Source organism: Athene noctua, chromosome 25, assembly GCF_965140245.1.
Source record: "Athene noctua chromosome 25, bAthNoc1.hap1.1, whole genome shotgun sequence".
Classification (NCBI taxonomy): Eukaryota; Metazoa; Chordata; class Aves; order Strigiformes; family Strigidae; genus Athene; species Athene noctua.
Genome location: NC_134061.1, coordinates 6,019,132 through 6,041,688, shown reverse-complemented (window position 1 = coordinate 6,041,688; position 22,557 = coordinate 6,019,132). Strand labels below are relative to the sequence as shown.

The 22,557-nt window shown below is 62.8% G+C and overlaps 1 protein-coding gene across 1 annotated transcript; it reads left to right on the top strand.

The window, feature by feature from the left end:
- The first annotated feature begins 738 nt into the window (after positions 1–738).
- LOC141970088 (kinesin-like protein KIF18B) lies at positions 739–22,256 on the top strand. The gene is made up of 17 exons (XM_074926441.1): positions 739–874; positions 7,939–10,354; positions 10,934–11,334; positions 14,078–14,235; positions 14,714–14,818; positions 15,092–15,202; positions 16,665–16,862; positions 17,050–17,226; positions 17,617–17,691; positions 17,810–17,919; positions 18,226–18,337; positions 18,571–18,686; positions 19,434–19,648; positions 20,064–20,403; positions 21,204–21,299; positions 21,485–21,675; positions 21,916–22,256. The coding sequence occupies exons 3-17, from the start codon at positions 11,019–11,021 to the stop codon at positions 22,029–22,031; spliced, it is 2,436 nt and encodes an 811-aa protein (XP_074782542.1). The 5' UTR covers positions 739–874; positions 7,939–10,354; positions 10,934–11,018; the 3' UTR covers positions 22,032–22,256.
- The last annotated feature ends 301 nt before the right edge of the window (positions 22,257–22,557 follow it).

The window sequence follows — 22,557 nt, the reverse complement described above, 5'->3', positions numbered from 1 at the left end:
GGGCCCTTTGGCTGGTACCGGCTGTGCTGACAGTTCCTGCCGGGCTGGGCCCTGGCTGAGTAACGGCGCTTTCCTGGCGGTCCCGAGCCCAGGCCCGGCCGTGGCCACCCCGCGGCCTCCCCAAACCCGGCGGGTCCCCGTAGCTCCTGCCCAGGGCCTGGGACACGGTCAGGCCGGGCGGGTCAGGCCGGGCCACGCCGGGCGGCGGACCAGGGCCGGGCAGGCCCCGGAGGGACCCCCCGCACCGGGCCGGGCCTGGCCGCCGCCCGCGGGGTGCGAGGGCCGGAGCGGGTCCCCTCACGGGGCCCTCACCCACTCACCCGCCGACCGGCTTCAGCGCGGCGCAGGGTCCCGCGCGCCTATTGGCTGGTGGGAAGACGGGTCCCTCTCCCAGCCAACCGGCGCCGCCCTCCTTGGGCTCGCCCCGCCCCCTCGGGCAGGAAGCGGGTGGCGGCGCCGACACCGCGGTCCTGCAGGGGAACGGGCGACGGGGGAGACGGGCCGCGGCTCTCCGGCGCGGCGGGTGGCCCCGCGCGGCTGCCGCGGTGCGGCCGAGCCCTCCGGCCCCCGGAGCCCCGCCCCGGGGCGCCCCCAGAGCCCGACGGGAACTGTAGTCCCGGCCACGGCGCGGCCCGGCCCCCGCCTGCCCGCGCAGACTACCGGTCCCGGCATGCCCCGCGGCCCGCCGCCCAATCGCGGCGCGCTTTGGTGCGGGGGCGCGGCAGGCGCCGAGGCCCCGTTTGAAGATGGCGGACGACAGTGAGACAGCAGTGAGGCGGCCACCGGCGAGGCCTCCGCGGCCGCCGGCGGAGGAGAACGACCACGAGCACTGCAGCGACTGCGAGAACGAGGCGGAGCGCGGCTCCAACCGGGGGTGAGCGGCGGCCGGGGCGGCCCGTCGCGGCGGCGGCCGGGCCCATTGAGGAGGGCAGCGGCCGGGAAGTGAGCGGTGCCCCGCCCCGCGTGCGCGCTGATTGGCCGGCAGGCGGCGCCCCGCGCGACGATTGGTCGAGCCGGCCGTCAGTCTGCCGGGGGGCGGTCCGCTGGCTGCCTTTCTCGGCAGTTGTGGGAGCGTGTCCTGGAGCGGAGCGGGGTCGGGCCCGTCCGTGGCGCGGATGGGGAGCGGCCTCCGCGGTGTGTGCGGGGCCGCCAGAAAGGGGCCGCCAGGGCCTTTCCCCCCCCCGAAATGAGCCCGATCCGCAGCTTTTATTGTCCCCGTGTTACGCTGTGTCTCCCCGCGTTCCCCCCGTGCTCCAGCGCCAGCCCCGTCCTTGTGCCATCTCCGGCACCGCGGTGGCGTCCGGGGCGGTGGCTCGGTTGGGCGCCTTACCCTGCTCCCCAGAGCCTGTGGCCTCCGGTGGCCGTCCCTGCGCCCTGGGAGAAGCCCGGGGTTCCTCACACCCGTCCCGTTGTTTCCCTAAACACGGCCCCGGGTTTGGTGAAGCTCAGCTGGCGCTGCCTTGTGGTTTGAGGAGAGTGGCGTCCAGAGGTGTGAGATGCTGAAATGGCCACAGTTGGGCTGGGAGCGAGTGCACGCGGGGAGGCAGGTCCCTGTCTAGGTGGGGAAGCTCTGAAGTCCCTAACGTAGTACCCGCGTTACTCACGGCCTTAATTAATAAGGCGCAGAGCTGCCTCGCCATGCCTGTGGGTTGCAGGAGAGGCTTTGTCCTCGTTCCCGCTGGCTTTGCATGCAGTAGGGCACGTCAGCGTGTGGCTCGTGCCACGTCGTGTCTTTCCAGAGGTTTCCAGCGGTTTTGCACCTTGTGCTTCACACACCGGAGCCTCGCTGGGCTCCTCTTCCCCCTCACCCTGCATTCCCAGCCCTGCAAGGCTGTTGGCTTGAAGAGCTTTTCTCCGTCCGTCGGCAGCTCTCTGTAGGCAATCCCGCCTGTCCAGTAATTGAAGTGAATAAAAGGTCATGCAAGAAATATCACTGAGGGTTTTTTTATGACAGCACAGATGCCTGTTTATATTTTATTTGCCTCCTGGGTGTGGCACCGTGTCTCACTTTAATAGGTTTAGCCGTGCTTGGGGAGATTTTTCTTTTCTTTCCCTCTGACATGATTAGGTTTGTGGAAAGCAGAGCAAAGCAGACGGGAGATGTGGTGCTTAATCACCGTTATTTCCCAGCCCATGGGTTCAGCCTGCCCTTTGCCAGGAAAAGGTGTGTCCTTGAGGCCTCTTCAGATCCTAGTGCGGGCATTGCATCTCCTGCAACCCTGAGGAGCTAAAAGTCACCTGCCCTGACTAGGGCGAGCGTTGAAGTGCAACAGGATAACCAGGCAACCTGGGAAATGACCAGGAACAAATAGAGAGTTCAGATCACTTGGGAAATAACATTAAAAGTGTGGAAGATGGGCACAGCGATAATGAGCACAAACCAGGGAGGGTTTGGGGCTCTCTGGCAAACCTCCTGCACCACCCCCCGCAAACCTAGTGGGGGATCAAACTAGGAGAGAAAAGACCCAGCAGTAGGAAAAGTGGTGGTTTTTTTTCCTGATGCACATCGGTTCCCTTGATTTTGTACCGTCACCTTACACTGGGATGTGGGAGTGTTTCTGGTTACCCCAGCAGAACTGTCCCCCAAAATTAGGCAGGGGAAGTGCTTTGAGCGGCCAGGGTTTGCAGAGATACATCTGGTGTTTCCCAGCCTCCAGGGGGGCTGAGCTGGTGGAGGACAGTCAGTCTGAGCGGGCCTCACCTTGAACAAGCCCATCTGGTTTATTTAGGTACTTCCAAAAGTCTGTTTTTGAGATTGCTCAGGTTATGGGTATTTCTAGTGTTGGTTCCTTTCCATCGCACTCGAGGAGCTGTCCGGTAGCGGGGCAGGGGGATTGCAGCAATAGGTAATGGCCGCGACGGACAACGATGCCTTTCCCGGGAGAAGAGAAAAGCATTTTCCTTCGTCAGAAAACGGACCATTGTGATCCTGAGGGTAATTGGAAGATGTTTTGAATAGCACAGCCAACGCGCCCTCTTCCACCCTCTTTATCTCTCAAAGCAGCTCGGGCTGGAAAGGAGATAGGGGAGGAAAAATGCATAAAGCATTTAGCTGGGAAGGCTGCGGGCTGTCGCGCAGGAGCTGGCCTGGCGGTTAACCCTTCCTGTGGGGTGAAACCGGCTTCAGCCCTCGCAGCTTCATGGGTCGCATCGACTCTGGTAGCTGGGATTTCGGTCTTTTAGCCTTGATCTTTTGCCACCCAGCACCTACTTCTTCACCTAGCACGTCCTCATGCGCGGCGGCGACGGCACCAGCATGTGGGCCGACCTCTGCAAGAACGGCCAGGTAAGGGCTGGCCATCCCAGCTACCAGCCCCCCCGCGGGGACGGGAGATGTCACTGCCCCCCCAGCACCGGAGAAGGGCTCTGGGTGCTTCCTCAGGGTGCCCCGTCCTTTTCCCAGCCCCAGGGATGCACCCCCTGGGTGCTCCATCCTTCTCCTGGCCCCAGAGGTGAACCCTCAGTATGTCACATCCTTCTCCCAGTGCTGATGATGAGCTCTGGGTGCTTCCCCCGGGGAGCCCCGTCCTTTTCCCAGCCCCAGGGATGCACCCCAGGGTGCCACATCCTTCTCCAGTGGCAGTGATGGGCGCTGGGTGCATCCCCAGGGTGCCCTGTCCTGCTCCCAGCTCCAGAGATGCATCCACGGCATGGCCCATCCTTCTGCCAGCCCTGGAGATTTGCCCCCAAGAGGCTCTGTGTTTTTCCCAGTAGCGATGATGGGCCCTGAGTGTGTTCCCGGGGTGCCCCATCCAACTCCCAGCCCCAAAGATGCACCCCAGGGGTGCCCCATCCTTCCTCCAGTAGCAGTTTTGGGCTCCGGGTGCACCCCCGGGGTGCCCCATCTTGCTCCCGTGCCCAGAGATGCTCCCCCGGGTACCCCGTCCCTCTCCCAGCACTGGGGGCACACGCTGCCACCACAGCCAGGCTGCCCTGCCATGTCCCCAAGGGTCCCCTTGGTCCTTTCCTTGGCCCCACAGACGTGCCCTGTCATGCCTCTGGGGTGCCTTGGGGTGTCCCCACAGTGTCCCCAGGGTGTCCTGCCCTCCCCGGCGGGGACAAGGCTCCTCCACAGGGGACAGTCCCTGGAGGGGGCAGCTTCTGCCCCAATTGTGGGGTGCAGCCCCCCCGGCCCAGAGCCAGTCCTGCTGCCGCTGGGTGAGGAGACATGTCCTCATCCCGTCCGGGCTGCGAGGGGACACCATGGGGGGACACCCCGAGGCTGGCTCCGTCCCTGTCCCCCGCCCCACTCCGGCATCCCCCCCAGACCCCGTCCATCTGAAAATCCTCCCAATCCCGAGACCCTCCATCCCCGCTGTTTTCGGGTGATGTCCATAGCGCTGCCCCTTTCTCACACTGTGTCCCCCCAGCCATGACCTGAGGCCCAAGACGTGGTCGTGACCCCCAAAACGTCACCTGAGCTCAGTTCCCTTGGGTGTCACCACAACCGGCATCCTCACCGGGATTCATCCCACCCCGCTCCCACTTCCCGTCTTCTCCCGGCATCCAGCCCTGTGGTGCATCCTTATCCTGAGGATGTACGACACCAAATGAACCCAAACTTGCGTTATCAACCCCCAAAAACAGCTGGGGGGGGGCGGGAATTGGGAGTCCTGTCACGGCCACAGCACTTCACCCCTCGGCTCTTAAAACCCCTGAGCCGGGAGGGCAGCAGAGGCAGAAGCCGCTCAGCTTTTTTTCTCCATCCAAACAGTTTAATTTTTTTTTTTTTTTTTTTTTTTTTTTGTGTGTCCCCCACTCCAGTCCCAAATTTTGGAGGGTCCTGGCGACGCTTGGCACCCCTGGCTCTTTCTCCCAAGCAGCATCTGTGTAACTCCAGACTGAGCATCCCCAAAAAAACACCTCAACCCCTTATTCCTCCACAAAAGTATTTTTGGGGACACCCCCAAACCTTCCTGCCTTCTCCTGCCCTCCACTGAGCTCTGACCCCCCCAGCCTGGTGGGGGATTGATGCACCCGGACGCTCCTGGATGAATTTCCAGAAGCTACGGAGCCCCTCGACAAGAGGAACTGCACTTGGTCGGGCGCGCGATGCAGCTTAATTAACTGGTTGTTAATTACTAACGAGGTATCGCCGCTCCAATATTTATAAAGAAGCGGCTCGGGAGGCAGGGGAGCGTTTCAGCGGGCTCGCTCCAGCGGGAGAGTTTCAAAAAGGTACCCCAAAAATACCCCCAAAAATGAGAAAATTGGGTTAATTAGGGATTTGTTACCAAAAATGCTCCATCCCTGGCAAAGCTGGGGGGTCGGGGGTTGCCGGGGTGTTTCCTGGTAGACAGGGGTCGATGCCAGCCTCCTCCTAGGGAATTATAACTCGGGGGTGTCCGTCTGACCCCCCCACTTTCCTCTGGGCGCTGCTGGTTCTGGGCACAGCCCCTCACCCTGCATCGGGGCTGGAGTTAATGAGAGCCAGGGGAGCCCCGGCGCTGGAAGGGAGCTGCTCCTGGTGGTTAATTAGCATTAATTATTCTTATTTGTATTAGCCCATAGACAGGCGAGTGGGGCAGCGGGGTGGGGGCGGGTGCTGGACGGTTGGACGGACGGACGGACGGGGTCGGAACGGGGCGGTTCTGGGGTCCCCGTGGTGGGGGTGACTGTGGCCCCGGCTGCCTCGTGTAGCCAAAGGCCTGGGGAGGGGCACAGCCCCGGGGGGGTCCCTGTGGTTGGGGGCCTGGGGACAGTCCCCAGGGGGGACCCCCTTGCTGGGGGGGGATTCTGGGGGCACCCAGTGTTGTGCCTGGGGGCCCAGGGGGCCACCTGCTACTGCCCCCAAGGGTGCTGGGGGGCACCCACCGCCATGCCCAGAGGGGTCCGAAGGGGGGCACCCACTGCTGCGCCTGGGGGTGCTGGGAGGGCACCCGGCATATGTCTGGGGGTGCTGGGGGGCGCCCGCCACTACACTTGGGGGTGCTGGGGAGCGCCCACAGCCACACATTGGGGTCCTGGGCCACGGTGGCCGTGGCACGTGGGGCACATGGTGTCCCCGAGGCACCGAGCGTCACCGCGAGCAGCTCAGCCCCGCTGCCCCCCGTCCCCCTGCCAGCCCAGGGCCCTGGGGCGCAGCCGGCCACGTCGGGGACCATCCCAGTGACCCCAGGGCTGGTGACACCCCCCAGCAGTGTCACCGGGGTCAGTGACAGCGGCTGCAGCAGAGCCAGCAGTGGGGGCTGGGGGCCATGTCCCCCCCATGGTTCCCACCCCCCGGGGCTGCGCCGGGCTGTGGCACGGAAAAACTGAGGCACAGAGCAGCACGAGGGGGATGAGACCATCCGAGGGGGGGACTTGGTGGCAGCCCCCACTTCCTCTGCCACCGTGGTGCCGGGAGCGGCTCAGGCCAGCCTGGCGCTGCCATTTGTCTTCCCTGGTTAGCGCGAAGGGCTGGCGGGCACGTGGTGACGAGGCAGCTCCTTAACGAGGGAAGATGGATGGCACTGGGCGGCTCTGGCTGCAGGGGGAGGGACACGATGGCAGCAGAGCCCGGCACCAAAAAGCTTCCCCTCGTTCTCCCTCCCCCCTGCTTCTTCCTCCCTCCTCTTCCTCAGCATGACCCTCTGTGAGGCAACACCCCCCGGAGACTGGGACACTGTGACCCCCTGAGATTCACCGGGTGTCCTCCCCCAGGGATGGGGACCCTCGTGGTGGCGGGTTATACACAGGGTGAATATTAACAGGGTGATAGTGTTGGTGATGGCACGAGGGATACGGCTGCGTGGGTGAGAGCACGGGACCACCTGCTGGGACATCGGTAGGTTCCAGAGTTAACAGTGTCTGAGCATGCCATCGCAGGCTGCCTGTCGGCTCGGGGAGATGAGGAGAGGACCCTCCCCACCCAGCGTGAGCCAATTAAGAGCCCATTGTTGTCGGTTGTAATTAGGAGCATCTTCTCCCCAGCGCATCGCTTTTGCATTTATTTCATTTGGGATTTTATCTGCCGGCTTGTCGCTGTCACCCAGCGCTGCGCGATCTCCCGGCAAGGCGCCGGCGGAGATTTGATTACCCAAATAATTCTGCAGTGGCAGCAGGCTCCAGCCACGGGGCTTCTTTGCCAGGCAGTTACGGCACCTCCGGCTCTGCCGGCACCTCCCGGCCTTGTCCTCTGGCACGGAGGAAATATTTCTCGGGGGGAGCATCCCGCCCCCCAGCAGGCCGGGATCAGGGTGCAGAGCGAGGCTTGTTTTGGGGGGATTTGAGCTCAGCCTCGCTACACGCTCATGGTCCACAGGGAGCTCATGGGAAGACGTGCAGGAGAATCAGGTTGGTTGGGGCCGGGCTGGGCTTGGAGACGCAGTCCTGTGTCCGAGCCGGGGTCCCACATCTGAGCCACGGTCCTGTGTCCGAGTCCAGAGTCGGGGTCCCAGCTCTGAGCCACGGTCCCACAGCTGCACTAGGTCAGGGTCCCGTGTCCGAGCTGGGGTCCCACATCCAAACCCGGAGATGGGGTCCCGTGTCTCAGCCGTGGTGCTGCATCCGAACCCAGGGTCGGGGTCCCGTGTCAGAGCTGTGGACTCACATCCAAACCCGAGACGGGATCCCGTGCCTGAGCTGTGGTGCTGCACCCCAGTCCGGAGCCGTGGTTCCGTGTCCGTGCCGGGGTCCCCCCCGTGCAGACCCAGAGCTGGGGCCCCGCCTCCGAGTCGTGGTGCCACACCCGAGCCTGGGCCTGTGGCCCCACACCCAAACCCAGCGCCAGGGCCCCAGCTCGGAGCCTGCCCGGTCAGGGAGAGGCTCCGGGCGGTGCTGGGGGCAGCCCCCTCCATCCGGGGTGCGTCACCCGTGGGGGGGGTCAGGGCACCCCACGCTGCCCCGGAGCTGGCGGGCGCTCTCCCTGGCTGCGGCTGAGCCGGGACCCCGGGTGTCCCGTGGGACCCGGGGCAGAGCCGTGCCCTGAGCCGGGTAACGCGGGTGTCCCCTGCGCAGGTGCGGGCCAGCGCCATCGCGCAGGACGCCGACCAGAACTACGACTACGCCAGCAACAGCGTCATCCTGCACCTGGACGCGGGGGACGAGGTCTTCATCAAGCTGGACGGGGGCAAAGCCCACGGCGGCAACAACAACAAGTACAGCACCTTCTCCGGCTTCATCATCTACTCGGACTGAACCCGCACCCACAGCGTCGCCCCACGGCCCCCCGGCCCCACGGCATCGCCCCATAGACCTCCAGCCCCACGGTATCCCCCAAAGACCGCCCAGCCCCACAGCGTCCCCCCACTGCCGCCCAGCCCTAGAGCCTCCCCTTTGCTACTGTCCAGCCCCACGGCATCCCCCCACAGCGATCCAGGCCATGTGCGGTGCCCCAAACCCCCCCTTTCCCATTAGCTCACCCCACAGCTGCTAATTCAAGGCTGGGGTCCCGCAGGGGGCTGGGGACCAGCAAGAGGCTGGGGGACCCCCCTGCGCTGCCCCACTGCGCCCCCATCCCCTGGCTGTGCTCCCCGCTTGGCCCCGTGGTGCCCCACTCCTCGCTGCCTCCCCACGCTCGGGGCAGTGCCGGGGCCGGGGGTCCCTGCTGGCGTGTATATATGTACAGGACGCGCAGATGTCTATACGGGTGCCCCCCCTGTCCAGCCCTGTGCTGGGGGGCTGCGCTGGGGCAGGGGGGAGATGCCTTGCTGCCTGACCCCAGGGCTACCCCATGGTAAAGCAGAGCTGTGACCTCTCCCCGTCTGCTGTCTGTGTCCCCGCGTGGGGCAGAGCCAACATCCCCCAGCCCAGGGACAGGGTCCACCTGCCACCCCCCCAATCGACCCCGCTTGGCTTCCTGAACTGGCCCGGCTGGGGGTACCGGGAGAGGCTCCCCTGTCCCCAAGCGCTGGCGTCTTCTCTGCCACCTCCAGTGCAGACAGTGGGGGTGCCACCGCCACCATGTCCCTGACCCAGAGCCCAGGTGGCCCCATGAGGGGTGTCCCCTCAGGTACATGCGTCCAGACTGCAGGGGGGGGGGACGTGGTCCAGCCCTGCAGAGCCATGAGGACCCTCTGGCACGGTCACCTGTCACCGCTGCTTCGGTGCAGGCAGCGATTCATAGAAACAGACTCTACAACTGGAGTAGAGTTACACAGCAGGTATGTTTGTATGTTTACTCCGGCCGGGGTGCAAGGGGATTTCTCTGCAAAGCTTGCACCCCCACAGCACATTTTACCAAAAACTTACCAAGTGTGGATATCCATATTCATTGGATTACACAATACAAATATCCATGTGCATGAGTGAGGCTGGGTTGGCTCTAGATGCTGGTGTCAGCAGTTGATGTTCTCTGCCCATTGCCTCCTGGTGGGTGTCTCTGGGGTCTGTTGGAGGAAGGCTCACAGTCCTCCTCACCTTGTACTTTTCCTTGGAGCATATGCAGATTCTCTCAGGCAATATCTTGAACAACAAGAGTGGTTTTCAGCTGGTTTACCAACTCTGTCTTACCTAAAAGCACCAGTAGATCAGTTTCTACTGCCGATACGTGGCTGTCTACGCACTACAAAGACTCAACTTGTCAGAACCCATCTGCTTTCCAAGGACATGGCTCTATTTTTGCCAAACATAGTAGTTCTTGGTAAGTTTCCACAGAAAATGCTTTGTTTAGATGCACAGAGTAGCCCTTGGTAAGCTTCAACAGAACAGTCAGGGCAAGCAGGATTCTTAAGCAATATTCAGAAATTATTTTAAGTTGCTCTAAGCTGTTATAAGTAAATCAGTTTCAAAGCACGGGATCATTTCCTTGTATCAGCAGGACGCCGCCCAATTCGATGAGCCCCTGCGGTGGGGTCAGAGGACAGGAGCCGCTGGGGCCCCCTGGGTGGCCCTGGGGACAGGGTGCACGGGTGGGTGTGTGTCCCCCGGCGGTACCGGGGCTCGTTTCTCAGCACCAATTCCCCGGGAGCAGCAGCGGCCGGGCAGCGGGAGCTGCTCAGGGCCGGGGCTGTCAGCTCGGAGCTGGGAGGAGAAGGCTGCCGCTGCGGCTCGCTGTGGCTGGCAGCAGGCGGCGACCCCGCGCCCCTCAGCCCTGCCGGGCCCTTGGCTGGGCTCTCTCCGCTGGACAGCGCTCGGGCCGCCGGTTCTCCCGGCCGCAGGGGGCCGCCACGGCCGGGACGGCGACGGGGAGGGGGGAAAGATGGCGGCCAGGTCGGGGCCGCGGGACTACCGCTCCCATGGTGCAGCGCGCAGGGCGGACAGCCAATGGGAGGGCGAGGCGGGAAGAGCGGCCAATGAGGAGCGAGGGCGGGAAGAACGGCCAATGAGGAGCGAGGGCGTGAATAGCGGCCAATGAGGAGCGAGGGCGTGAAGAGCGGCCAATGAGGAGCGAGGGCGGGGCCTGCACGGCCGTTGGCAGCGGAGCGGCGGGAGGGTCCGTTGAGGCGTTGGGTGCGCGGGGGGGAGGAGCGGGAGCGCGGGGGGCAGGTCTGGGGCCCTGGGGGCAGGTCTGGGGCCCTGGGGGCGGGTCTGGGGCCCTGGGGTGGGCGGGCCGGGGCTCGGAGGGGTGGGGAGGGCTGGGAGTGCCTGCGGGGCCGGGGGAGGCGGTGTGGGGGGCCGGGGGCCTTAGGAAGGGCCTTGGGTGGGCAGAACGAGGGGCCCGAGGGAGGCTGGGGGGGCTCGAAGGTGGCAGCGTGGAGGGGGGGGCGGGCTACAGAGGCCCGAAGGGGAGGGGGTGGGACGGCGTCCCTGGAGGGGGCGGGCAGGGCTGTGGGAGGGGGTTGTGGGGGCCTGAAGGGGGTGTGGGGCCGTGAGAGGGGCTGCAGGGACCAGAGGGGGGTGTAGGCCGGGGGGGACGGGGCTGAAGGGGTCGGGCCGTGGGCGGGTGTTAACGGCAGCTCTGGGGGCACCAGCGGGGGTCAGGACAGGGAGGGGGTGCGAGGCCTTGCCCAGCTGTGGGCTCCCCTCCACCCCCTCAGCCTCAGCTGACCCATTCCCCCCCCACCCCCCACAGTGCGTGAGGCCCTTGGGACGTTGGAGCCCGGTGCCGTTGTTCTCCAGGCAGTGCCGCGCCCCCATCGCAGCACCCCCCTGTCACCATGATGCTGGGGCCCCCGCCCCAGGAGGGCTCTGTGGCTGTTGTGGTGCGTGTGCGGCCCCGCGCTTCCTGTGAGCGAGAGCGGGCCGCACGCCCCGTCCTGCATGTCGTTGACCAGCACATCCTCGTCTTCAACCCTGAAGAGCACAGTGGCCCCCCCAGCAGTGTGCTGCCCACTCACGGGCCCAAGCACCACAGCAAGGACCTGAAGTTTGTCTTTGACCGAGTTTTTGGGGAGGGGGCCACGCAGGAGGAGGTGTTCCAGCACACCACCCACGCGTTGTTGGACAGCGTCCTCAATGGCTACAACTGCTCCGGTAAGACCCGGAGGGTCCTCCTTTGATCAGAAACCCAGAATAATCCAGGATAATAAAGATCTTGAAGCTCCTCCTGTCCAACCACAAACTTCACACTGACCGTTCCCGACTCCACCAGATCCCTCAGTGCTGGCTCAGCCCGACTCTTCAACCTCTCTAGGGATGGGGACTCCCCCCCTGCCCTGGGCAGCCCATTCCAACGCCCAACAGCCCCTTCTGCAAAGAAAAACTTCTAAAATCCAGTCTAAAATCCTTGCAAGAGCTCCTGTCCCATCTGCTCCCAGGCAGGGTGGACTCAGTGGAGCTGTTCATTTATTGTGGAAGCCCTAAGCAGCTGGGGATATGAGGGTACACAACAGCAACACACAAACATGCAGCCTGAAACTTGGTGCTGGCACCAAGCTGGTGTGACTGTGAGTGTGATCGGGACAGGGACGATCCTGACATGGAAATGTCGAATCTCCCCCTGGGGAGCAATGAGGAGAAGCAAAACCTGAATAAGAGCAACTTCCGGAGTCACAGGATGGTTTGGGTTGGAAGGAACCTTGAAAGACAATCCAGTCCAACCCTCCTGCGATGGGCAGGGACATGTGTCACTAAATCTGGTTGTCCAAAGCCCCGTCCAACCTGGCCTTGAACCCTGCCAGGGAGGGGGCAGCCACAGCTGCTCTGGGCAGCCTGTGCCAGGGCCTCACCCCCCTCACAGGGAAGAATTCCTGCCTTAAGTCCAGTCTAAACCTGCCCTCTGTCAGTTTAAAACCGTTGCCCCTTGTCCTGTCACTGCAGGCCCTGGTAAAAAGTCTTTCTCCGACTTTCCTACAAGCCTCTTTCTATACATTGAGAGGCCTCAGTAAGGTCTCCCCGAGCCTCCTCCTCTCCAGGCTGAGCACCCCCAGCTCTCAGCCTCTCCCCGCAGCAGCGCTGTCCCAGCCCTCAGACCGTTCCCGTGGCCTCTGGCCCCGCTCCCACAGGTCCATGTCTGTCCTGTGCTGGGGACCCCAGAGCTGGACGCAGGGCTCCAGGGGGAAAAGGATTTGTGGGGAGGAAATGGTGAGGAGGGACCTGGCTGGGCTGGAAAAGCAGGAACAGTGGGAGGATGAAGACAGAGGAGTGCAAAGTCTCCCAAGTTGGGTCTGGGGCTGCATCTGCAGGGACATTTCTAGCTCAGACAGAGATGTAGGTAGACTGGATGCAGGTAGAGTTGAGGATTTCCAAAGGAGGGCCCCAGAGATGAGCCAAGGGCTGGACAGAGAGGGGAGACTGAAGGAGATGGGTCTCTTCTCCCTGGAGAGGAGAAGAGTCCGGGGCGAACCTCATCCGTTTTTGAGGACTTAAAGGGCAGCTTTGGAGAGGATGGGGGCTCTCTGGTCACAAGTTGAAGACAAGGGGCAGCAGGGACATGTTGAACCAGGAGAGGTTTCATCTCAGTAGAAGACATTTTTTACAGTGAGAACCTTCACTGGCACAGCCTCCCCAGGGGCATAGTGGAGTCCCAAGGGCTGGGGGTGTTCAAGATGCCATTGGACAGGGTGCAAGATGATCTCATCTGGGCTCCCCTTCCCACAAAAGCTCAGACCAGATGATCTCTCCAGGTTCCTCACAGCCTGGGTGTGCTGTGGTTCTGTGATGCTGGGGGCCACAGCGGTGCTGGAGGGGATGGAGGTGGGCGTTGGGGCAGAAATGAGGCTGGGCAGGTGCTTTCCAGGCATTCTGAGGGACAAGGATGACATGCTCTCCGCTCTGCTAGGGTGGGAAGGATGGCGAGAAATCAGGTGGATCTGTGGCGCAAAGAGCCCCTTGCTTTTGCCATCCCTTCGCAGCCCGAATCGCGGTGAGGGGCAGAGCTTTGGGAGGATGCTGGGTTTGGGAGCGGGATCTGGGGTGAAGCAGACACATCTTGGGGTGCTTTGGGGTTTGCCGTGCCCCTTGTGAGCATGCCGCAGGCTGGCAGCTCTGTAAAGCCAGGTCTGAAAGCTCCTTGCTGGGTCTGAAAGCTCCTCGCCTGCCGCCGCAGCCCCCCGTGCTGTTGGCAGGCTGTCAGCAGACGAGCGGCTTAACGAGCACATCACTTGTGTGAGGCAGCACCGTGCGGGAGAGGCTGCTCTCCTGTCTAATCATGTGCCGGGCCGGGCACTGGGACCGGAGGATGCTATTCCTGGCTCTCCGGCATGCTCTGCGAGCTGCTGAAGGCTGCCTCTGTCACTGTGCCCACCTGGCAGGCACGTCTCGTGTCTCTATCTGCATAAAATAACTCCAGGATCCTCAAACGAGAGTTGCCAAGCCCCGAGTGCTGCTATTGGGGGGACGGGCTGAGGCTCTCTGGGTTAGTGTGTCCTGCTCTGATGGTGACGCTTCAAAGAGTGTTGAAAGGGGGGGTGGGGGGGTGAGATGAATTACCAGGTCTGGAAGAAGAAACGCCTTCTGGGGAGAGGTGGGGGAATGGGGCTGCTCGGCTTGTTAAAAAGAAGGTTCAGGGGTGACTGGAGCATCCAAGCACGTGATGGTTTGGGGACTCGTTCTGTCTCTGCTAAATGAGAGAGGCTGCAGTGAGAAAAAAAACGGCACTGAGGGGTCGAGTGGCAAACGCGGAGGGGAATTGGCTTTGGCTTGTCTCTGCAAAGGCTGTGAGCAGCCCCCGCCGCAGGGGTTGCTGCGGGAAGCTCTCCTCTCCGGCAAGGAGTGCACTTTCCGCCGCTCCTGTTAATTAACGATCGTTGCAACCCTCCACCCTTTCTCTTCCCAGTGTTTGCCTACGGTGCGACAGGAGCAGGGAAAACCTACACCATGCTGGGCTCGGAGGAAAGCCCTGGCATCATGTACCTCACCATGGTGGAGCTGTACAAGAGGATCGAGGCCAGGCAAGAGGAGAAGAGCTGTGAGGTGCTCGTCTCCTACCAGGAGGTACGCCGCGTCCGAGCCGGGTCCCCTCCTGCCTCCGGGTCACCGTGACTGGGACCTGGGGTTGATCCAGACCCTGCAGTGCCACACTCAGGGTACCCGCTGCACTGACAGCTGTGCCCGGTGTCCCCAGGGCAGCCTTAGAGCCTGGCTGGAAGCAGGCTCACCCACCCAGTTTGGAGAACTGGTGCTGCTGGTTTCTCCCACCTGGAGCCTGGGGCATTTTCTGCTCCTTGCCGTGGTCCCCGAGCGACGAGGGCTTCCTGGCTTTGGAGGAGTGGTGGCGCGGTGACTTGCCAGTGAAGCCCTCCCAAGCTCTCCTCTGCATTGAGAGCCCCCTCAGCTGCTCTTGGTGTAACGAGGCCCCAGAGGTGGTATCGGGGGGACGCCAGGTTGTGCGTGACACTGGGGCACAAAGTTCCTCTCCCTGCTCCCCGTTGGGTAACCAAACCTCAGCCTTCCGTGGCGTTCCCTGCTCCAGGTGTACAACGAACAGATTCATGACCTGCTGGAGCCCAAGGGCCCTCTGGCCATCCGGGAGGATCCTGAGAAAGGAGTCGTGGTTCAGGGTCTCTCCTTCCACCAGGTGGGTAGAGAAATGGGCACAAGGTCTGGGCACCGCTGCGCCTGCACCAGTTCTGACAGCGGATGCGTGTCCCGGGGCCGTGGGGGGTGTGAGGGCGCGGGGGTGCCATCTGCGCGGCTCCTGGCGGACAGCAAACGCCACCCTGAGCTGAGACGAGCCCCGCGGAGCTGCAGGATGCCTCAGCCTACGCCGCCGTGGCTGCTGGGTGCTGGGTTGTCTCGGTGCTTGCGTACGGGCTGCGCTGACGCCCGCCCTCTGCCCGTTCTCTCCCAGCCCGCGTCGGCAGAGCAGCTGCTGGAGATGTTGGCCAACGGCAACAGGAACCGGACGCAGCATCCCACCGATGCCAACAGCACCTCCTCCCGCTCGCACGCCATCTTCCAGGTGAGGGCTGCGGGTTGCAGTGTCGCTCGGGATTTGTGCTGAGAAGGGGGCGAGGGAGCCAGCCTGTGCCAGGACCCGGGGTTCCTGCCCCTGCTCCTGCTGTGCCACAGGAAAAATCGGTGGGTCCTGGCCCTGAGAAGAGAGGTGTGGGTCTGGGCAGGCCAGTAGCCAGCGCTGCAGCAGGACAGCACACACTGGTCACGCTGGTGGCCACGTCTCCCAGACAGCCCCAGACTCCCAGCTTGGTGTTAGGGGTCCCAAGGGCTGAAATTTCCCTTTGTGCTTTTGTCTCTTGTCAACTCAGCGTGTGGGAGCCGCACCTAAAACCTTCCTCAGAGCAAAGGGGCCGCGTATCGCTGGCTCCTGCTTGTGCCTCCCCCCAGGTGCCGCAGGCAGGCAGTCTGCTCCGTCGTGTCTCCCCCGGCTCTGAGCCGGGAATTCCGCTCCCCCGGGGCTCTGTGAATTTGCTCCCTGGTTTCTCGGTGCTCTCCTACACAAACCTGCCAGCTGATTTCAATTCCAGCCAGGCCCTTCCCCGAATTAGCAGGGCCGTCACGGCTGCGTGGGGAGACAGAGGGCTCTGACTGCAATTTCATTCTGAACCTGTGCCTTGCCCGTTGCTGCTTGCAGGGGGAAGTCCAGGTGTCTGGATGCTTTCCCAGCCGGGCTTGTCACTGGGTGCTGGATTCCCGCCTGCCGTGAATCCATGAGCTGTGCTGGAACTCTGCCCTGCCCGGCAGGCAAACCACAGTCTGGCGAGGATGCAGGACCGGTTACCAGCCTCCAGCATCTATCTCTGTGGCACCTCCAGGCCATGCAGGAGCCGCTCCTGGGGGGCTGAGGGGGTTCCAGGGCGGTGGGGGAAGTGTTTGCTCCTCCTGGGAGATCTTGAGAGATGCTGAAGGGGAAGTTACGGAGCAGTGCTGTGGGTGACTCTCAGTGGCTGTGTCCCTCCTCGCCTGCACCAGCTGGGAACTGGGCTGGGCACCGCCAGCCCTGCTTGGATGCCTCCCTGGGGCACTGCGAGGCTGTGTCTGGGGGCTTGCAGCCCCCACTGGCATCTGAGATTTCTGGAAAAACCCACAGTCGGAGTCAGGGCTGGGGCTGCCACCGTGCATGAGCACATCCTGGATGATGCCAGGGCTTTGGATTGGGGTGTTGCCCTTTGGGGACGCGACCAGCTGTACCCCACTCGCTCAGCAAGTGCAGGAGACGCTGATTATTTTCCGCAGCTCTGTCCCGTCTTGCGAGATCCCTTCCGTGGCTTTGCTGCTCAAGTCATCGCCGAGTTTTTGCTTGTCTTCTCAGCATGCCGGGCCCCTCCTTTCCTGCCGCTCGATCTCACGCCTGCGTGATCCGCTCCGCCATCGTTTCACAAACATTGAAACCGGTGATGCTGGCTCCAACCAGCAGCCCCACGAGCCTGGTGGAGCTGCAGCCTCACCCACCTCTGTCCTCGCAGATCTACGTGAAGCAGCAGGACTGCACTGGCGGCCTCGCTGGCGACCTGCGAGTGGCCAAGATGAGCCTGATCGACCTGGCAGGCTCGGAGCGAGCTTCGGTCGCCAACACCAAGGGAGAGCGGCTCCGGGAGGGCGCCAACATCAACCGCTCGCTGCTGGCCCTCATCAACGTCATCAACGCCTTGGCTGAGGCAAAGGTAACGCTGCTCCTCGCGTGGCCCTGCCGGGGTGGGCGGGTGAGCGCGGTGTCCTCCGGGGATGGTTCTGCCCGCGCGGTGAGGGTGGCAGCCTGGGCTGGGCTCCGAGAGGTGCCGTGGGATGAGGGTGGCCGCGCCCTTGCGGCACAGATTTGGAGCTGAGCAGAGCCTTGATCTCTCGGTACAGAGCAGGAAAAGCCACATCCCGTACCGGGACAGCAAGCTCACACGCCTGCTGAAGGACTCCATCGGCGGCCACTGCCGCACCATCATGATCGCCGCCGTGAGTCCCTCCGTCCTGGCCTACGAGGACACCTACAACACCCTCAAGTACGCCGGCCGGGCCAAAGAGATCAAGGTGTCGGTGAGGATCTGGCGTTGCGGCGGTGATCTGCTCTGTGTTTGGGAGCGGCTGGGGATGGCTGGGAAGGAGCCTGGTTTGGGGGGGGGGAGGTTAGTGGGTGCCTCCCTTATCCAGCTTGAGTTTTCCAGCCCTGGGGATGCCGCTCTGGGCAGACAGCAGCGGATGAAGCTGCAGACAGTGTGTGCCCTGTCTTCGTGTAAAGCTCCTCAGCCCAGCACCCAGAAAGGCTTGTGACTGCGGCAGCAGGTCCCTGAGCGCAGCTCCTGTCCACTGCAGCCACCCTGGGGCTCCCTGGGGAGCCTGGAGGAGGCTGAGCAGCTCCAGCACTGGGAGAGAGGTACGTGCAGCCCCAGTGCTGCTTTAACCTCTGCCTTGGCCCTGTCTCTGCAGCTGAAGAGCAACGTGACCAGCTCTGACGGCCACGTTAGTAAATACGCCGTCACCTGCGAGCGGCTGAGAGCGGAGGTGAGATGCTGGCGGGGAGGGGAGGGCTCTCGCTTTAGCTGTGGTTTGCTGGGGACATGGAGCTCTGAGCTCCTGGGCTCGTGAAACCATCTGAGCAAGAGCTGATCCTTCCTCGCAGGTGGCAGATCTGCGGGCGAAGCTCCGGGTCTATGAGGACGCTGCCCGGGAGTCACAGAACCAGGCTCTGGCGCCGCTGGCTCCCTCCGGCTTCCCAGAGGGGCTGCCCAGGTGAGGCTGGTGGGGAGCAGGGACAGAGCTTGGTGGGACCTCCTGGTGTGCCCCGAGCCTGTGGGGTTTTAGTGCTGGTCAGAGCCCATGTGTCCATTAGAAAGCAGAGGAGCTTCTTTACTGGTGTGCACGTCACCTCGACTGGGCTCGGGGGCAGTTATGAGCGTGGCAGAGCACAGTGCACAAAGCTGGGCTGCAAAGGCCTAATCCTCTTCTCCTTGATCCATCCCAAAACTTCTTGGGCAAAGTGACAGCTTCCCCAGAGGATCTTCTCTGGCTCAGTGGCTGCTTCTCTGCCTTCTGCAGGTTGGAGGAAGCTGTCCCACAGACCAGCGTGGCTCAGAGGGGCAGTGATGGAGAGCAGCAGGAGCTGGGAGCTGGACAGTCTGTTGGGATGCCAATGGAGCTGGAGGAGGAGGTGAGAGAAGGGGTGCTGAGTGGGGCCTGGTGGGGGGCTCACATACCCTCGTGGGGTACCCTGGGCGCGCTGGGAGAGGGCAGGAACTCACCCGGTCCACGGGCTCCTGGCTCAGCGTGTGGGGGGCTGTGGACTGCTGGCAAAACCCCTTAACTTCCCAGCTAACGGGGAATTTGGGGAACAAACTCAGCTCGGAGATGGGCTAATGCTGCGCTTTTGGGTGATTGCTCCAGGCTCCAGAGGAAAGGCCTCCCAGCAGCCCCAGAGCAGCCCACCAGACAGACGTCCAGCTGGAAGGGAAGACACCAAGGTGCCTTCTGCAGGGGTTGTCTGGCAGCCGGGCAGAGACGTGAGTGTCCTCGTGTCGTTCCCACATGTTGCTTCCTCATGTTTGCCTGCGGAGGACGGGCTGCCCACCCTCCTGTTGCATCCTGTAGCCATCCTAAGGGCTGTCCAGAAGGACGTGGGACCAGGTCTTTGTTTGCAGATGACAGCCGGCCCTGTAAAATAAGGGACTTGGCTCCTGGAGATCTAATCCCATGGGATAGTCTCTCCTGGAAATGCAGCAGTGAAGGTTTCCAGGCACAGCCACCGTGTGAGCCGTCAGTGCGCATTGTTAGTCCTGAAATTACCTCTGCGAAGTCTTTCCTCTTGCCGCTGCTCCCCCGGGCCCTGCCCTGGCAGGGCTCCCGTGGCACCATCTGCTGATGTCTCTGCCCCAAGCATCTTGGCAGAATGAACCTCTTTGGAAAGGCCTCTTGAGGGAGGCTGGCCTTGACGTGTGCCTGGATCTGTCTGCCTCTGCCGGAGCTGACAAGTGTCTGAAGCCCGGCAGAGCCTGCAGGTGCCGTTTTGTCCCTGTAACTAACAGGTAAACACACAACTCACAGCTCGGGTTGTCCAGGAAGAGATTTACAACTTGGGTATCTCTCGACTTCAGTTTGCCTCTCTTGCCCCAAAACTCTGCTAACAGGCTCTGCCCCGCCCAAGGAGGTGTCTCAGAGGTGACGCTGGTGCTGCTGGGCCTCCGGTACTGGTGACGCTGGCTCACGCTCGCCTGCTAACTGGTTCTTGGGTCTGTCTCTCTCTGTCCCAGGCTCCTGGCTGCCGTCCTGAACGTTGCCCGAAAGCAATACGCCCTCCTGAAGGCTGCCGCCCTCCTCACTCCTGCCATGGTCTCCGAATTTGAGGACCTGGAGCGCCTGGTCAGTCAGGAGGCTGGTGTAAGCGGGGAGCAAGCCACGTCTGCAAAGGGAGCCGCAGAGATCGGCGGGGCCAGCCCTGCCCAGAGGATGCAGCAGGGCTGTGAGGGTGAGAAGCTGGGGCCGTCGGTGCTGCCCCCTCTCTTTTGTCTCGGTGTGCGCTGGAGGAGCCGGTGGCGGGGGGGCAGCTCCCAGCTGTGGGCACAGGGCAGGGAGATGAGTTTCTCCTGACTCCTCCTGACGTGGCACCCAGCGGGTTCTGCCCAGAGCGGCTGCAGCCTCGCTTTGTAGAGCGACTGGGGCTGGCCAGCACCGCCGGGAGCCCGGGGCACGGCCGGAGCCAGGAGCAGCCCTTGTCTCCGGGGAGCTCAGCACGTGTGTGCGAGTCAGCATAAACGTGAGGGATATTTCTGCTCCTGGAGACCAAAACAGCAGTTCTGATCCTCATTTGTCCTCCTCTTGTTAACTCCTCCATGGAACATTTGACCCAGCCAGCCTTCTCAGTTTCTTCTCTGCTCCTTCAGCCCAGGTGTCTGTCGCCGTGCCCAGCACCCCCGGGATGAGTGGCACCGTGCAGCGCTTGCAGGACCTCGCTGCCCCCTGCAGCCCCACGTCGGTGGCTCCTGGCCCGATTAAGAAGAGGGGGACTACAACAAGTCACATGTCCCCGGTGTCATCGGCTGCCCAAAACCGCCGCACGCTGCCTGCTGTGCCCGTTCACAACCTGAACGAGACTTTTGAAGTCTCCAACAGCAGTGGTTCACCCAGCGTGGCCGAGGCAGCTGCCTCCAGCCTGCCAGAATTCTCCATCTGGGAGAGCGTCCAGAGCCACCTAAACAAGCAGGACGGCCCCGTCGTGCCCCAGTAAGTGCTGGCCTGGGGGGGTTAACTGTGGTTTTGGGGCTCCCCCCTCCACGATCTTGCTGTCTGGGTGAATCCTCCGTGGATCGCTGCAGCTCTGCTAAGGGGGGAGACTGGGCAGAAAACACTCAGCCTGCAGACAGGCAGCCAGCGGTCCGAGCTCGTGTGTGAATCGCTGTCAAATATATATATAAAGATATAAAATATCTTTATATATATATATATAAAGATATAAAAAACATTCCAAAGAAATCTATTTCTCCCTTTGGGGCCCTTCTGGAGCCCCGCGTGCTGGCTGGGAAGCAGGTGGGGCCTCACCTCTGCTCCCAGAGAGGTTGGAGCGAGGGTTGGGACTGCACACTCTGGGGTTTTGCGTTTTATTGTTTAGTTGGTAGTTTGGGGTTTTTTTTTTATTGCTGGTGCTTCAAAGGGGCTCTGGATTTTCCAAAGCTCTGTGAATCTGTGAGAGCATCCAAAGGCAGAGATGGGCATGGCCTTGGTAACGCAGGACACCCCGAGGTCTCCCCGTCTCCTCCTGCAGCTCTAGGAAATGGTTCCTACCGAGGGAACTGGGGACACTGAGGTCCAGGGGAACAGCCCGAGCACCTCAGGGAGCAGCAGTAGCCAGGCGGCTGACGCCTCCTGTGCCGCTCTCCTGAGGATTTACCCCTCTTGGAACGGTTTTCCCCTACAAAACCGGGCAGGTTTCCTGTGACTCCTGTTCCCTGCGGGCGGATGGTGTTGGCCTGGCTGCCTCGCAGCCTCACGAGAGCGGGCACTAACTCCCTTCTCCTTGGCCGCAGAGCCTGTGCCCCGGTGTCTGCCGTGAAGGGTTCCTCCATCCCCAGGCCCTCCGTGGTCTCCAAAGCCCCTGCGCAGAAGCGGAGTCGAGTGGAGAGGTGAGGCAGCCGCCGGCCCCCCGTGCCCCAGAGCGCCCCGCGCAGGCAGCAAGGGCTGGCAGCTGCCTGGGGCTCGAGCCCCCGTCCCTGCCTGCGTCGGCCCCACCTCACCTGTGACACGTGGGGACGCGGGGGGGCTCCGCCCTGAGCCTCGCGGGTTTAAAACGGCCCCTTTCTCTTCACAGCGCTGCTCCCCCCACCCTGGGTGGGCTCCAGAGCTGCAGCACCCCGAGATCTGCGCAGCCCTCCCGCGCCCCTCCGCTCCCGGGCAGGCGCCTGGGGAAACCCTCTGCCCGCAGCACCACGGGCTGCAAGAGCGTTCCCTGCGGCAGGGCAGGCACCAAGCGGGCGCTGGACCAGCCCCCTTCCGGGTCAGGTGAGGAAAATACCTCGAACTGGGAGGTTTGCTGCTGGTGGAAGATGCTCTTTGGGGTTTGCTGCTTCCTGGCTGTAGCCAGAGCCTCGGGGAAGGCTGGTGGGTGCTTGGGGAGGGGCAGAAAGGAGGAGGGGGCTGGCAGCACCTGGATCTCTGTCGGGGCCGGGGGGGACGGGACCTGGGTTTGCTGCTTTTACCCAGCAGCTGCCTAATGCACTTCCCTCCTCTTTCCATCCTCAGAGCATCCTGCGGGCCCTCTCTCCTGGAAGGGCAGCAGAAGGACCACCAAAGAGCTCGTGGCCCTGGGCAGTGCCCCCCCTGCTCCCACCCCCCAGCCAATGAAGCTCTTATGCTGATGGCTCCTGCACCCAGGATCCCCGGCAGTGTCCCAACCCAGGTGCCAAACTTCTTCCTTTCTCTCGTAGCCCTGTCCCACCCTTCCTGCAGCCACACAACAATTCCTGCAGCCCTTCTTGTACCCCTGCAGTCACCCCCAGCCCCCTCCTGTTCACCGTCCCAGTTACGTCCCCTGTCGTATCATACTAAGAAATAACATGTATTTTTAATAAACCTTTTTCGTTTCCAACCAGAGGGGAGAGGGGAGACGTGCGGCTGTTTCTTCTCGCCTCCCCCTCGCCCAGGGAGCTGGGATGGGGAAGCAGCTCCCGTCTGAGCGGGCCTGGAAAAGGCCCTTGCTCGTGGGGGTGGGCTCTGTCGGGGCTTCCCCCATCTCCCATCATCCCCGGGACCCCGTGGGTGCCTTCTGCCCCCTCTGCTGTGCCCGGGGGGCTCTGGGGCGCTCGCTCCGTGTCCCAGAGTGCCGGCAAGCACCGGCTGCTGCTGCTTTGCGGGGCGAAAAGTGTTTCTGCTAAAACCCCATGG